This window comes from Pteropus medius, unplaced genomic scaffold, assembly GCF_902729225.1.
Source record: "Pteropus medius unplaced genomic scaffold, Ma_sr-lr_union100, whole genome shotgun sequence".
NCBI lineage: Eukaryota > Metazoa > Chordata > Mammalia > Chiroptera > Pteropodidae > Pteropus > Pteropus medius.
Window position 1 is genome coordinate 19,636,170 of NW_024356249.1, and position 13,319 is coordinate 19,649,488.

A 13,319-nucleotide genomic window follows, 5' to 3' on the forward strand; every position below is an offset into this window, starting at 1 on the left:
GCCCTGGGACAGTAGCTCACAGCACCAGGGACATACGTGGAGGAACTGAATTGTCTGGCTTGAGGGCCAGATGCAGAGTTCAAAACATTGGTTATAAGGATGCTCAATGAACCTAGGGGAAGAGTAGATGAACTCAGTGAAAACTTTAATAAGGAGTTAGAAAACATAAAAATGGAGATAGAAAACATAAAAAAGAACCAGTCAGAAAAAAAAGAATATAATAACTGAAATGAAGAATACGTTACAGCAGTGGTCCCAACCTTTTTGGCACCAGGGATTGGTGCTCCCATGACAATCTAATGCTTAATTATCTGAGGTGCTGAGGCAGTGATACTAACAGTAGGGAGAGGCTGAGAATACAGATGAAGCTTCGCTCTCTTGACCACTGCTCACCTCCTGTTGTGTAGTCTAGTTCCCAACAGGCCACAGACCAGTACCAGTACATATCCCGGAGTTTGGGGACCCCTGAATTAAAAGGAATCAACAGTAGATTAGCAGAAGCAGAGGAATGAATCAGAGACTTAGAAGATAAGTTAGCAGAAAACACCCAATCAGAACAGCAACAGGAAAAAAGAATACAAGAAAATGAGGATAGTTAAAGGAGCCTCTGGGACAACATCAAGCATAACAACATTCAGATCATAGGGGTACCAGAAGGAGAAGATAGAGAGCAAGGAAATGAGAACCTACTTGAAGAAATGATGGCAGAAAACTTCTCTAACTTGGCAAAGGAAATAGACACACAAGCCTAGGACATGCAGAGAGTCCCAAACAAGAAGAACCCCAAAAGGCCCACACCAAGACACATCATAATTAAAATGCTGAAGGTTAAAAACAGAGTCTTAAAAGCAGCAAGAATCTTAAAAGCAGTTAGTTATCTACAAGGGACCTCCCATAAGACTGTGAGCTGATTTTTGAACAGAAACTTTATAGGCAAGAAGGAAATGGCATGAACTATTCAAAGTGATGAAAAGCAAGGATCTACAACCAAGATTGCTCTACCTAGCAAAGCTATCCTTTAGAATTGAAGGATAAAGAGCTTCCCAGACATGAAAAAGCTAAAGGAGTTCATCACCACCAAGCCAGTATTATAAGAAATGTTAGAGGAACTTCTTAAAGAAGAAGAAGAAAGTTAAAAGGTTAAAAATATGAATAATAAAATAGCAACAACTACATATCTATCAACAATTACTTTAAATGTAAATGCATAATGTTCCAATCAAAAGATTAGGTAGCTGAATGGATAAGAAAACAAGACCCTTACATATGCTGCCTACAAGAGACTCACTTTAGATCAAAACACACAGACTGAAAGTAGAGATAGAAAAAGATATTTTGTGAAAATGGAAACAAACAAAAAAGATGGAGTACCAATACTCATACCAGACAAAGTAGACTTTAAAACAAAGACTATAACAAGAGACAAAGAAGGACCCAAAGAATACTCACTTCTGAGTATTTACCTTAAGAAACCAAAAACACTACTGTGAAGGGATATGTGAACCCATATGTTCATTGAAGCATTATTTACAATAGTCATGATATGGAGGCAACCTGGAGATCCATCAATGGATGAAAGAATAAAGGGGTGGGACATATATACAATGGAATATTACTCAGCCATAAAAAAAAAAAAATCTTGTCATTTGCATTAACATGGATGGACCTAAAAGATATTGTGCTGACTGGAGTAAGTGAGATAAAGACAAATGTCATATGATTTCACTTACATGTGGATTCTAAAGAACAAAATAAACAAACAAAACAGAAACAAACTCATAGATACAGAGAACATTTTGATGGTTGCCATAGGGGAGGAAGGTTGAGGGGTCAGTTAAAAAAGGAGAAGATAATAAGAAGTACAAATTGGGAATTACAAAATAGTCAAGGGGATGTAAAGTATAGCACAAGAAATATATAGTCAATAATATTATAATCACTATTTACAGTGTCAGATGAGTACTAGATTACTTTGTAAGTTATAGAAATGTCTAATCACTATGTTGTGCACTTGAAACTAATATAATATTGTATGCCAACTGTATTTAAAACGTTAAAAAATATTATCAAAGAAAAAAAGAAAATGAATAGTCTGTACCTACATTCATTTCTTAGGCATGCCTTTATATGTGTTATTGTTACTGTCACATAGAATGTTTTTAATGCCTAGCTGCTTGATATTGTCTTGGGAGAGAGGCACACATCCTCTTAATTAGTTAGAAAAACAAAATATTTTAAGAAGAAACCTTATATATAAAAATGGCTTTACAACAGTGTGAACTTTTAAAAATTTAGTGCAAATGACATCAGGAAGAAACTGAAAGATCTACTGTGCAGTTTCTACCACCATTTTGAAGGTTTATTTTAGATCTAAATAAACAGAGCTTTAAACTTCAAAGTTGGCTAGGGTTATCATTTTCATCTTAGTTCATCTATTCCTTAAGTTTTTCTTCCCATGAGAAGAAATGAAATAAAATTGGGGCCATATGGCTTCTGCTACTGCTTAAGTTTTAATTCAGAAGTTCACTACACTTTTCAATTACAGATACCTTCTTGTTTTAATGACAAAAGTAGCCTCTTTTTTCATAGCTTTTCTACCACCAGATAAATCACTGCAAGAAGAATGAGACCAGCATCTATTATGACCCTAGAGAACTGACAAAGCATTTTCAAACTTGAAACAAACACCGAATAGTTTGTTGCATTTCAGTAGAAGATGGCTTATTCAGGCCCTAATAAACTTTTTCATCTGTTGGTAGAAAAATGGAGCTCCCTTAAATTTGTTACAGCTCATGGAATTGTCATGTAATAAGAACTTCCAATGAGGCACGTGCAAGCCAGACTTTTTCTTAAAGTGTATTTTTCTACTTCAGGTCATTTAATATGAAGTTCATAAGATCATATAAACTAAAAATATATGCAGTATAATATCTTTTAAAAAATTTCCCTACATGTTTACTTTATGCTGCATTTAAAACACCTCATGACTCTAAATTGAAAATTCATTAAGGTTTTCCGATAGCTCAGGTTAACTTAGTGATTAGTTTGGCCTCATACTCTATACATATTATCAATTCTTACATAGTGTTAAATTCATTGATGTATGTTTCCAGATATTAAAATCGGTAGCCTGTTCTGTAATTCCAGATTTATCATTCTCTTGTCTCAAAAATAAGTTTTAATAATTTTTTTCTAAGCTAAAGCCTAAAAGGTTAACTGATAATGTTGAATCATATTGACTTACATTATGCTTATTTAAAAATAAGAATATGGCTTTTTAAAAAAGTCTTAATTTTTTTCATACAAAAAAAAATGCCTAATAATTCTAGAAGGTTTTGCTCTATTGCATAAAGTGATGTTGCCAAACTCAGATTTCTTTCACAATCACTCAGGATCACCATTCAGGAGGGACCTTATTTTTTTCCTTAGAAGCATAAAAGCAACCTTATTAGAAAGTAGGTTAAAAGATTGGTACATTTGAAATGATCTTAAAAAATTTAGGCTTAAGTCCTCAGTAATGTACATTTCCTTGTTCATTAATGCAGAAATACCGCACATAGATTTTAATCTTGGAGTTAATAATAAAAGCAATTTTCACTAAAAATATAAAAACTGTAATGGTAGAATCATGATATTGCATTTAGCTCTCCCACAAAAAGTCACTTTATTACTTTCTTTTGACACTTATTTTCATTCTGGGATTAATTTTACTATATAAGGGCTTCTTAACTATTCTATTAAAATTTCTATTCAGAAGCAATAATATCTAAAAGTGAATAATAGTCATGTAAATCATTATTTCATATTAATGTAAAAGATTTTGTAAGTTCTTATGAATTCTGCTGACATGCACAATTGTGAAAAGGTTATCTCTCCGTTCTATAGTGATATGCGCTGGAACAAAGGAACCATTCTAAAAGCATCAGTGGAGTACATCAAGTGGCTACAAAAAGAACAACAGAGAGCCCGAGACTTGGAACACAGACAGAAGAAATTAGAGCAGGCTAACAGGCGGCTTCTACTCCGGATTCAGGTTTTATAAGAATGTTGCCACAAACCATATAGCTTAAACATGACTAACCCATCATCAATTTTATTCACTGGTCTCGTTTATTTTTTTCTTATTAACACTCATTTTTCTTTCTGAAAAATAATTTTATTGCCTTTTAAAAGTTCATGAATTAGGTTATTTCTATTTGGTTTTCATTAGAAATTTAGGATCAAGATGACTTTACAAATATATAATGAATAACAACAACTAATTGTAAAATACAGAAAATAGAACTTTTTATAACAACGCACAATATTATTTCAGCCTAAAAAAATAACAATAAAGTAAAACATTTGTTTCCATAGATAATATTGGACACTAAAGTCTCCCCTTTCCCTTTTATTTCTTCAGTAAGATTATTATGGATTTCCTTGCCTCGAGGCATATTGTGCTGATTTATATTGTCACTCCTCATCTGTTCATGTGACACAAAATATCAAAGTATGAGTTTTCATTATTCTCGAGGTTTTTTTTTTATGTAAGCATGTTTTTTGGTAGGTAAAACACTTACTTTGTTTCCACGAAATGGTCTTATAGTGAGAAATTAATCTAGAAAAATAAATGGAAGATTTTCCAGTATCTCCAGATGGCTGTATTGTAGTCTGAGTCACTATGAGACCATTAAATCTCATGTATTTCTTTAAAAAACAATGGGAGGAGCATTTTTAAAATCTTTTTCCTAAGGGTTATTTTTCAGGCAATAGAAATATACCAGATTCCATTATTTGCAAGAATATTTATAATTTGTATTGCTCTTTATTTTGAATACTTATTAATATTTCGGTTCTATTTCTGATTTATTCTTCAGAGATATTCTTTTTTCAGTCATTATTTAATATTTCTTTTTTAAAATTTCAGGAACTAGAAATACAGGCTCATGCTCACGGTCTACCAACCTTGGCTTCACTCGGCACAATTGATTTAGACGCTCATGTCACCAAACAACAGACTCATCTTGAGCAGAATTCAGTAGACTATTGCCAACACCTGACTCTGTCTCAGAGAGCAAGCCCTGAGCTCTGTGATCAAGCGATGGCCTTCTCCGATCCTTTGTCACACTTTACAGATTTATCATTTAGTGCTGCTTTGAAAGAGGAACAAAAGTTGGATGACATGCTACTGGATGACACGATATCTCCTTTTGGAACAGATCCTCTGCTATCTGCCACTTCCCCTGCAGTTTCCAAAGAGAGCAGTAGGAGAAGTAGTTTTAGCTCGGGTGATGGTGATGAGTTATAAAAAAATTAACATGCTCAATTCATCAAATAGAAAACAATTTTATGCTGGTGCTATACAATTATGTTATATGTTTCATGTATTGCTTTGGCTTTATTTTTCTGAAAGGAATGTATTGTTCGTGAACAACTGATTGATTAAAAAACCATAGAAGAATGAATTCGCAGGAAGAAAAGTATGGTTTTGACGAATCGAGGTCTAAAAAAGATTTTTCCTCTTTGACTACAAAGTCCAAGTCTACTTAAATTTTGTTTTCCCAGAAAGAGATACAATGTAAGAAATAGCTCTCTACTTGATGATGTACTATTGGAACTAACAGACTACAAAGAGTAAACTTAATGAAATATACAAATCTTTTCTTAGTTATTCACTTCCATCTCCTTTCTATTCAACTACTAAACATTATTTTCAAGAATCAAGATCAACAGATCTGGTGGTTCATTGCATTTATCCACTGTCTGGTGACCATGTTGTCTAATGTTCAATCTTAAATGGGGAAATAATTAAAAGACAGATTACCTGTCACTTGTAAGTGAAAAGTAAATCTATAATAAACATTAGCATTTTCCACAATAAAATACAGAAAATACATAAAAACTTTGATTTCTAAAATTAGACTCTAATTTCTTTAGTCTAATTACACAAATTCTAAAAGCAACTTTGTATATTTATGGAGACATGCTCTATTCAGAAAAAAGAACACATTAAATACTTTCCTCAAGAATATGGACTAGAATTTCATCCCTTCACACAAACATAGCTCCACACACATGAACACGATGCAGGTAGAATGTATTTTGTTTTCCCCTTCATTCTTTTGATTTTCTATTCTACATCACAAATCACATTCCAAATTCTCTTTTCTTCATCAAGAAAAGATGTTGGGTAAACAATTTCAGCAAATGAAGTATAAATATCCTGCTACTAGGACAATTTGTCAGGTATTTAAAACTTATCACCGTGTCCAATATTGGAGATAAATCAATTAGTTGTTGATATAGTTTTGCTCAAAAATGACAAAATATTTAAAGTTGGACTGCCAACTGAAAATAATTTGTAAAATAGAAACTGTTATTACATTCAACTCTGAGTTAAAGTTCTACTCCCATAAATACTTAGAATACTCTATGATTTTTGCTAGCTTTGCTAGCATTTATTAAGAATATTTATATTTATGATGCTTTCCTCAAATTTTCTCTCTTGAACTTGTTTGAAGATTGAGAACTGACTTATCAAGTATTTTGCTCTGTGCTGTCCCTCCACAAGAGGTCATTTAATCAATGAGTATTTTTGGAGGAATACGCATAACTTTAGTAGGTTCTGCGAAAATGTGAAACAAATAAGCCAGATGTAGTCTTACTTCTTGGGGAGTAACAAGACTATATGAGTAACAACGACAAAAGATAAACAACATGTAGAATTAAAGACTACATGGGGCAGCATAAGATATAAATACAGAGGTCAGAGAAAATGAAAATGAATGAAGTTTGAAGAATCACAAAAGTCTATGAGAAAAGCAGGATTTAACTTCTCTTAAAAGCATAAATTGAGTGAAGGAAAGGAAAGACAGAGGAATAATATCAACCAGATGATAAAAATGAGAATAAGTTGGGGAAGTATGGTACATTCATTAGAAATAGAACATTCATCTGGCCACCCTAGAAGATTCTTTTTGGAGAATTCTGGAAAATAATATTGGCAACAGGTTGTTAAAGTCTTTGAAAACTTAGGATGAAATGACATAATAGAAATAGAATTTTTGTTAGAAGGGAGATGCCTAAAAATTAAGATATTTCTATATATTACTAACATGATTAAGATGTAATTTTCATGAATATTAACTTGGTGATACATTTTTCAGGGTTTTAGGTATTGCTAACGTGGAAAATACACCATCAGAAATCTGAGACTAATGCTGATGAAAGTGAGACAATATTCAATTTTAATGGTATAATAATTATCTCAGGCTTAGCTTACAGTATTAGCTTGGAGTTTGGAGATTTAAAATAGTGTTCATTGTCTGACATGGAAAAAATAATTCTCAAATTACAGGAACAGTTATTAAAGCCAGATAGATAAATTCACCTGTAATCTGACACATGAAAAAGAGCAATAAGATACACTTCTGTAAGAATTTTCAGAACATTATATACTTTTAACTTTATAACAAAATTCCACTTCACTAAAGAGTTGATAATTTAACATTGCAAATCATAGAGAAGGGATATATTTTTGGGTCCATGGAAAACACATCATTCTAGATAGAGGCTAATTTATTTTCTCATATTATCCATTATTCTCTTTTCTTCATATTCTGAGAAGACTTGCTCTGATAATGTCATTATTTCGTCATTGTTTTCCATTCTGTTAAAATACTACTATCCAGCCCTGAAACCTATTCCTTATAGTCTTAGCTAATTGTAAGAACTTGATACAGGATGGTAAAGTCTGGACAAAAGCAGTCTGGAAAGGGAGTTAATATTTGTTGCTACTCTCAGATTATAATAACAATTAGGAAGTTATAAAATGGATAACGGATTTTTAAAGACAGAGTGAAGAGTAGCGTTGTGTCACAAAAGTTATAGACCCTCTCACCAGAAAAATACAGAATTGTGTATAATGTCAAAAATTTGCATGCACCAAGAGGTTTTAGGAAACTCCTGATTATCTCCTTGGGTCCCCAGCGAAGAATTATTGTAACAGGTCTGTTACTTTAGTAGATAGCATTGTAGTGATGTATCTATCAAGAGCGAAGTGTATAGTTAATGTTACATATAATGATGGAGGAGGGAGCCCTAGTTATCAGAAGATCATTATCCTAACACCAATAGTTAGGTGAGGTTTCATAGGAAAGTGAAAGTGTACCAAACACTAGACTATTCACTAAGGAATTTCACTTATAAAATAGCCCCCTTTTAAACACCCCATCATATCTATATGCCTTCAGCTATATATTTATGTAACATATTGATGGATCAGTTTCTCTATGACTATTTGATATTGTAAACATCTGACAATAACATTTTAAATCAATACAAATAAATATCAAAGTAAAAATATAAATTCAAAAGCAAAATTATTTGATTAAGAATCAGGAGTAAATCTTGGGAAAATTGATTGTCTAGAATATTTTTGCAAAAATTAGCCTTCTGATAACAGTAAAGGAGATGTATTTATCCAACAATTTTGTCACAAAAAGCATTAACTTTCACCAGACCGTTAATATACAATTAACCAAGCCTGTTCATTCAAAAATTAATGCATAATTACAGTGCTAAAAACTTTGTGAAAAATAAGGTAAATAGTTTCTATTATTTTTAGTTATCTTTTCAATAATATCCCATCTAATCTTTTTCTTGTTTTATATTAAAATATTGGCTGCTTTTTCATGGATTCACATTAAGCAACCTTTCCGACTCTCAAGCATCTTAAAATAACAAGGATCTCCTATAAGTAGATATAGATCTTCATAATTTTTTTAGTATTCGTTCTCAAACTTTTCTCATAACTGAAGAATATATAAACAGACCATATTTCCTCAGTTTATTAATGTGATGATATCAGCGATTATAGCTTTATGTCAGTACAAAAGCTCTAAGTCATAAATAGCTAGATGAGCTGAGGACATTGAGAAATAGCATCCCTCCTCCTTTTTAAATTCATTTTTATCCATTTACATGACTGTAAAAAATATTAAATAGCTATTACTTGAAAAAAATTAGATACAACAAGTCTTAATTTGTTATGCTCACTTACCTTTATGTCAAGGAGAATTTAGGTTTTACAATGTAAATAAGAGTACATTCTTTCTTTGTCTTGATAGAGTCATATTGGCATTTTCTTGTACTTCAAGGTATTATGAAACTACTTTTTGCTGTTCTAACATTGTGGAATTTCAATATTTAAATAAATAAATGGCATAACGGTTTCAATGTTTTTACAATGTGTCTAGGCTTTGAGATACTAACCTTATGATATCTAAGATGTAGATGAAAACTGGAATCAATTAACCATTTTTGTGTTATCAGCACTAGATCAACCATCTAGGTTCTTGAAAACACCTGAAAGATTGAATTTTGCTTTAGTATTGATAATGGCATAGCCTATATATGCTATGTGGAATTACATCATTTGCCCCTCCAGTGCCCTGCATGTTAATAAGTATAAGATGTTGATTTGAGTTAGTGTAAGTTATATAGACAAAGGTTTTATTATATTTACTTAATAAATACTAAGTACATTTAGTGTTGCTGATATAATGTTCATATTCCCTTTCTGTAATTATTATCCATTGCATATACCAATATTTTATCATTTGTAAGATTTTTAATTTGTAAACAAAGAAACTTCAAAAATGATAAAATAGTTTTAAAAGTTTTCTCTGTTCTACATTTTTTTTCTGTAAGGTTCATAGAAAATATGAGTATATGAGAGATTATGAGAAAATAGTTATTCTGATTTTAAAAAACTTCCACTGGATTCAACTATTCTAATGATGTAATACTACTATCTGCTGCTTTATACATAAAAGAGAAACTTTTGTCTTCTTATATATGTATTTCTATACATCCAAGTGATTTCTCTTTTGTGTTTTCTATTGATGAAATCCTCAGTAAAATGTCTTTTTACTACATTTGTCCAGTAGACTTCAAGAATTAAAAAACAAAGACTTTTGTGTTTGCAGTGTTACCTTTCCCATTACTGCACTACCATTTTATTTTGAAAATTCTGTATTTTTCCCCATGAAATAAATTTTATTTTTATGTTATTTAAAGCTAGTGGTTATGTATAACAAACAAAATGGAAAGTATGCAAAGGAAATGGGGTACTGTTACTTTGTTGAAAGAATTATGTATAATCAGGAAGTTACATATTATATTATTCTTTAATACATGGCTACTGAAGTTTAAAAGCTAACTAAATTCAAGGGTCTAATAGCATTGCTGTTGGTTATGGCATACAAGGCTAAAATTAATTTAACTATTTAATCTTAATAATAACAATGTAGTTTAAAATCTTTGACTTTAATAGCATTTTATATATATGAATAGCTGAAGTAATATTTCTGTAATTTTAATCTAACATTGGTTAGATCAAGAAAACATTGTTAGTGTAACAAGACTATAGAATTTATAATTATTGCTATTTTTCATTTTTAATAACAAAATAATGTCTTATTTTCTAAGAAAATGAAGAACACTGGTGTACTCTAATACATGAATCTTTGTACACATACTTTTAAAAATGTGCCAATGTTTTCTTTGCTTATATTAAAGGAAAGCATAGAATTATTTAATGCTTTAGTATACTTTTTATTTTGCCTTTGTGTATAGACTATACTGGAAAATGCAGAATACGGGTTAACTATCATCTGAAAAGATAGTTAACAGCCATGAGACTGTACAGTTGACAACTGCTCACTACATAGTCCATACTGAAAATGATGATCCAATATTTCCTTATTAATGAAAATAATTGTTACATTCTACAATAAAGTCTCCTGCCATCTGCTTCTTCATGCTGCTATGGTTTTGATTTATAGAAAATATTTATTAAAATGTTGCAAAATTGCTAACAGGCATAATTGTAGCAGTGAAATCACTAAGAAACTGCAAAACCTTTTAATATACTAGATGGTCCCCAGACAATCTAGGATAAATAGAATAATGTATTTTAATATGGAAAACATTTTAAAGCTGCTAATTGGTATTGACTAGACATATCCCTTGATAACGAAATTAAGGATTTCAGTTAAATGTTAAGACTTTCTAATATTTAATACCATGTTTATACATTTTTTCTACATACTGGCTTCAAAATTAATAAAACAGAATAGCTCTGAGTTGTCTATAAAACATGGTATTCTATGTTCAAATATAGGTTCATTGCTTTTTTAAAAAAGTTGTATGTATTTTTCTTAAAGCATCATCAGTGCCAAAAATACTAATCGATATAATGACTTCTGTGTGGAAAGGAATAACCAATGTAATACAGGTAAAATAAGTCAGGATGATTTTTGACACTATTTAGACTGAAAAGATGGATGAATGAATGGATTTTATACTTGATTATTGTATAATCAAGTATATGGTGTATTTAGATAAAGACACGTGTGCCCTTGTCAGAGCTTATAAAAACGTTTTCTAATCTCTTGATATTAAAAAGACCTCTACACATAAAAACATATTCTTATTATTATGTTATTCTTTGTTTGAACCTATGTCTAGGGAACATCTGAAGCTATCAATTTCTTCTATTAGAAATACACACAAACACACACACACACACACACACCTTATTCTGAATTTAGTAAAAAACATGGAAAAGAACAAAATTGTACAGGTTTTAATATTTTTGTTAAAATAAATGCCATACACAGCTATAAACCACTTAGATATAACACAAGGATTGATTTTATTGACCATTAGAAGGAATATTAAAACCCATCCCAAAACTGTTAGTAATATAACCAGCAGAGTTCTAGCAATGGGGTAGTTAAGTGGTAAAATACAATAATGTTAAGTAATGGATACCTATCAAGTTAAATAGATATCAATTTCATTAATTGGTGCCATAAGACAAGAGTACAACATTCTAGATGGTGATGATTTTGATAGAATCGACTACATTGTGGTTAAGTATATAATTCATGTAATAAGAAAAAGGTGCCTGCAGGCTATTGTTCCTAGCATGGCTTAAAATTTACATATTGCTTCTCCTTATGTCAAAACATCTGGTGCCTACAAATGCTATTTTCTTAAAAAGTTTCACAAGTCAGGAAAAGTGTATTGGAAACATTGTGTGTGAATTACTCAAGCATAATAATAGAATAAGAACTATGTTCAGAAAAAATTAAATTTCTGCAAACAATACTATAGCCAAAATTATATTTATTTGCTTACACAGGTGAAAGATGATGCTGTGTATATCTGTGGAGAAAAATATTCTTTGAGTTATGTGGTTATCTCTTCAAAAATACTTGTTTTTATAAATACATAGAACATGTATTTATAAAACATCCTTCAAGACTTTGCAATCACTCTATGTTGAAAGCAGTACATAGTTGTATAAAACCCAGTTTGGTATTCCTAAGGACATAAAAAAGGGAACAACTGAGATTTTATTCATTCTAACAAATTTCTACTTATTCATTGGTAAATATAAAAAGTAGATTTGAAATATAGATGAATTACCTATCTACACAGGTCCCCAAATCAATAAAGATAAGTCAGTCCTTGCAACTTCTATCCTAATGTGGCCTTTTCTTCTTTAATCTAAAAAAGCTACTTCAAGATTTTCCTATTTTAAGGCTTTTCCTCACCACCCTAGTCAATGGTTACTATCATCATGGTTCCTGCTGGCTATAGCAGCTAACTGCTTCTTAAACGCCATCTTCGTAATGCTGGTTTGTTTTTTTTTTTTTTTTTTTTTTTTTATAGCCATGGATAGATTACCTTCCTTACTAGATGGATTGGCATTGGAAGCTAAAATTATACCTTAGCTTTCTTCATATCCCACATTACTTAACACAGTGTCCTGCTTAACACGCTATTTCCTTAATAAATGATTAAGTGATGGTTAATTTGTAGGTAAGGGAAGTGTAAAGTAGCAAATTTTTCAGATAATAAAATGTTGCTCACTCAAGGCTGTGACCATTTATTGAAATGAATCTCTTTCATTTTTTTTCGGTTCTTTCATTTGCCATGAGATAAATATTTGTATCTTCTTTTGGCTTATTTAAACAAAAATAGTAGCAAATGTTGGAATACTGTATAAAGAAATTTTCTACTCTAGAATTCAACCATTACCTCGTTTACTGTTTCGTTAATAAGCATCCCCCAAAGAACAATGCCTGTCGTGCTCACAATAAAATGTGTTAAGTGCTATGCTGGCAGAATTAAGGGTGGTATGGAAGCACAAATCAGGGACTCTGGCCAAGTCTCAGGGCAACTGAGACTTAAAGCAGAGTAGGAGCTAGACTGGTGTATGATGTGAAGGTGAGAGAAAGAAGGGAGGGTTCTTTAAGCAGAGA

The 13,319-nt window shown here is 31.3% G+C and overlaps 1 protein-coding gene across 5 annotated transcripts in view; it reads left to right on the top strand.

Moving 5' to 3' along the window:
• TFEC (transcription factor EC) overlaps positions 1–11,075 on the top strand; it is a 193,888-nt gene extending 182,813 nt beyond the window's left edge. For 2 of the 5 annotated variants that reach the window (XM_039860747.1, XM_039860750.1), the window contains 2 exons: positions 3,886–4,033; positions 4,910–11,054. In XM_039860747.1, the coding sequence (XP_039716681.1) occupies positions 3,886–4,033; positions 4,910–5,290 (529 nt within the window). In that variant the 3' untranslated portion in view covers positions 5,291–11,054. Of the gene's footprint in view, positions 1–3,885; positions 4,034–4,909 lie in introns of all 5 variants that reach the window. The other 3 variants (XM_039860749.1, XM_039860751.1, XM_039860752.1) reach the window with 3 other exon arrangements.
• The last annotated feature ends 2,244 nt before the right edge of the window (positions 11,076–13,319 follow it).